This window comes from Morone saxatilis, unplaced genomic scaffold (assembly GCF_004916995.1).
Source record: "Morone saxatilis isolate NCDOM2014 unplaced genomic scaffold, NCSU_SB_2.0 Contig24, whole genome shotgun sequence".
In the NCBI taxonomy this organism is placed as follows: Eukaryota; Metazoa; Chordata; class Actinopteri; family Moronidae; genus Morone; species Morone saxatilis.
The window spans coordinates 10,364,386-10,368,329 of NW_023339807.1; the positions used below are offsets into that span (position 1 = coordinate 10,364,386).

Consider the following 3,944-nt stretch of genomic DNA (forward strand, 5'->3'; position numbering starts at 1 on the left):
AAAAAGTAGCTCGGTGCCTTCTGAAAACAAACAATAGGCACCACAGTGATGTAAGGTCTGTTTTGCTGGCTGTACCTAGAAAAAGCATTTGAACAGGCAATACAAAGTCATGAGTACGAGTTTACCATGAGCACTTGAAGGCAGCATAAAAGCCAGCCTGCCAGGTACTAAAAATTAGGAAATCCAATACAGCTGTATTAGTAGGCTACACACACCGATTGTTGACTCCCCCATTTTTTTTATATAGATTTGTACAAAAATACACTGAGAAAATAATCAAACTGTTTCCTCTCTTTTAAGTGTCCAAAAAGTGTGTACATTTAAATATAAAATGAAATCAAAAAGTTGTGTGTTTTTAAAACTCTAGCCCTTCGCCTGAGAAGGAAATGTGACAGACACAGACATACTGACAAACAACCGTGTAAGAAAAGAACAGGACCAGATCATGTTATACAAGAAATAAAAAAATGATCAAGTCAAAAATGCTTGTCCCAGTATATAAATACAACATCCCATATAAAATGGCATCTGAATAACATGTACAAAACAAAGCTCAGAGGATGAAAAACAAAACAAATCGGTGAGGATTTCTCTATAGCTATCATCTGAAATTAAAGGATTTTGGTCCTGAATAGAAGAGAACACGTGTATAAAGTTCAGCACAGATTTGAAGTTGCGTTTGAATCCTGAAGTTTGAAAAAATTACAACAGCTGGTGATTATTTCAATGTCCTTTTTTAAAAAAAAAAAAAAAAAAAGAAGAGAAGAACCGAAAGCGAGCGCCACCTATCATTTAAATAACCCTAATACTAGTTTTTAAACTGCTCGACAGTCTCACAGAAAATCTCAGCACAAGATAGGAACAAGTAGGCTATCATGCTTAACATGTTTTTTGCTTTTGAGAAAATATTTCGACTTTTAAAAAACATCAACCCACCTCGGTTTCATTAAAAATCCCTCTCGGTGACACACCACAATAAAAAAAATGTCGCACGACAGTCCCGTTCTGTACCTTTTTAGTGGTGAAGTTCACTTGGCGATTGGTAAAAAGTTGTGAAATGTCCCTTTTTTCTTTTTTTTTTCTTCTTCTTTTTTTTAAATCAGCAACAACATTGATTAAGTGAACGGCGGACCGCGTAACGTGCAAATCAATCACAGTTAAGTTGTTCAGTTCAAAAACAGTTCGGTGACTGAGCGTTTCACTATCAGGAACCTCAGTCAGTCTCTCCGTCTCTCCCCCCTCTCCCCTCTCTCTCTCTCTGGGTTGCACTCCCTCCACTTCTGTGGTCGAACCAAGTCCCCCCTCCGGTCCACGCATCCGAAGAAAAGTACAAAAAGCAACTTATTCGCTTTAAAGTTTAACTTTCCAACGACTTGCAGCTCTTGCCTACAAAGGACGTGAAGGGACGGGGGCTAGTTTCAGTGGGGTTTAGTAGTCTGGTGAACACAAACTATCAAGCCCACTGCACCAGGAGCTCCTGGTTGTGTTTTGTGGTCATGTTTTGCTGGGAGGACTTTAGGCCTACCTGTCGTTTATTTTTTGTTTCCTTTTGTTTTTTGGCTCACTCAGTACGTGAACACCAGGTTGGAGATGGTGGACTCCAGCCAGTCCCCGGAGATCATCTCGCTGACTTCGGGCGTGCAGTAGTCGGGGAACTCGAAGTGGGAGCCCCCAGAGCCGGACTCAAAGTTCAAATCCAAGTCCCTGTCCAGCACCGAGGAACCAAAGCTCCCCAGCGACATGCTATCGAAGCCGGGGCTCGCGTTGATATCGAGCAAGTCGTCTTCGAACTCTTCGTCCTCCGAGGAGGGGCAGGAGAGGAGAGAGAGTGGACGACGGAGAAGTGAAGCGGAGAGTAGAGACGGAAGGCCGCGACTGGCTGTACGTGTGCCGCCGTGGCGGCCCCGAAGACCCCGCGCCCAGCTGCCGCGCCGCTGCTGCTGGACTCGGGCGCCCTCCCTCCCTGCCGCTTGGCCGCGTCTTTCGTTACAAGGCTTGAAGCGGGTCGTGGAGTCCGCCGGAGCGTGCGTGAGCGTGCGGGCTGGCGGACCACCACGGAGACGCGGGCTGACGCTCAGGCTGGCCGCGGCTGCTCCCGGGGAAGACGTACACCCGCTTTGGCTTCATTGACCATCCCGGTATCTGCTTGGGCTGCTGAGGAGACAGGATTTTGGACTTGTAGAGAGGAGTTGGTGTGGTGCTCTGGAGCGGGTGTCAGAGAGTCAAAATCCGTTGATGCCTTTGGTGCTTAGCTTGCTTGGCTGCTGTGCTCCGAAAAAGGTGGTATTTGTGGGGTTCTGCTGCTGCTGGGTGATGTTGGATCGTTTCGTTCTCGATGGATGAATGTCTTTATCTGTTTTTAGAGCTTACTGTTGAGTTTGCTCCACCCTTGTGCTCCGGCTGCTGCCAGGGCTTTGAGGCGCTCGATTTGACCTTCTTCCTCGCCGGTACTTGTAGTCGGGATAGTCCGCCATGTGCTTTGAGACCTGAGCCGCTGCCGGCCGCTTGATGAAGGGATATCCTGTCGCTGTCTACTGAGCAGCTTTCGCACCGCTTCCCAGCCTCTTGGAGATCTCGGGGTTGTGCATGTCCGGAGACTGCTCCATGATCTTCCTCCTCTCGATCTGTGACCATACCATAAACGCGTTCATGGGTCTCTTGATGTGGCCACTGGGAGTTTTACACCAAGCCGGGTTGTCTCCCAGCTTGTCCCCGGCGGTGGAAGAAGCTGTAGAGCCCGGGGAGAGAGGCGAGGCGGCCGGGTCCAGGTCCATGCACGCCCCGGAGTCGGAGCTCGAGTCCCCGGCGAAAAAGGAAAGCGCCTCGGCGGTGCTCTCTGTGTGGCTCATTTTCTGCACCATGCTGCCCAGTTATACACACAGAGGGAGAGCGGTGTACTTGCTCTTTCTCTCTCTCCCTCTCTCCTCGGTCCTCCGATTCACTTTAAAGCACACTCAGCTCTTTTCTCCCCCTCTTCGCAGCTGAGTACAAAAAAAGCGCAAGAATTAATTCACTCCTGAGATGTGCAGCAAACAGTTCAGTCCAGTGCAGCCTTAAAAAGGCTAGATGTGTAAAAAAAAAAAAAAAAAAAAAAAAAAAACAAGAAGAAAAAAAAGTTTAATTTCCAGTTTCTGTAGATGTTAAAACAGCACCTACAGCCCACTCTCCACTCAGTACCCTGTTATCTGTCTCTCTCAGTCTCTTCCTCGTGTTATAAAATCAATTCAGCCGTGTGGTGACTGAACATAGTCTATGCAACTGCAGAGCGCAGACTGAGTGCCACACTGTGCACTCGGGCACTTACAACGGGCTCCCAAGTACAGTGTGTAAGATGAGTGCTTTTCTCTGCATCAGCCCTGTCCCCTCTGCTAGAAACAAAAGCCATGCATGCTGGGGAGGAGAAAAAAAAGAAACCTAGAGCGAGTTACACTGTCTGCCTTCCATCTGCAGACCTGCAGTCGAGTTTCATCCCTCCAGTCCCGGCCACCCTTGCTTGCATTTATCCCTTCTCTGAGATACAACGGCGATAAAAATCAACCAATCAGACGCTGTCGCTACGCTGCTTCTGTGCCAAACTCACGCCCCCTCGGCTCTGATTGGCCGAAAATGGAATCTAATAATAATCAGCGCGTGCAATGAGGAGCCTCGTGTCTGACCTCATTCCAGAATACAACAAGAAACTTCAATTTTTTTTAAAGAGACACTGGTTTATGTTATGGAAGCCCCTCTTCTACTCTCTCACCGCCAGCCCATGTGTGTACCATTAACACACAGCTCTATGGGAAGTTAAGTATACTTTACCATATGGAAACTTTAACACTGAGTACAGTTTGTACCACTGAGTTGCCTGGACAGTGCTAAAGAAAAGAAACGTACCCTGTAATATTAAGCACATGTTGTGCCCACTGCTGCAGACTGTGTTGCTGTTATGAATGATGCGCACC

The 3,944-nt window shown here is 47.6% G+C and overlaps 1 protein-coding gene across 1 annotated transcript; it reads right to left on the reverse strand.

Moving 5' to 3' along the window:
- Positions 1-739: 739 nt before the first annotated feature.
- sox4b (SRY-box transcription factor 4b) lies at positions 740-3,706 on the reverse strand. Its single transcript, XM_035672139.1, is given in 4 exon segments — positions 740-2,096; positions 2,098-2,202; positions 2,254-2,444; positions 2,447-3,706. Coding segments are annotated over 4 exon segments (1,242 nt in total). The 5' UTR covers positions 2,862-3,706; the 3' UTR covers positions 740-1,565.
- Positions 3,707-3,944: the final 238 nt, after the last annotated feature.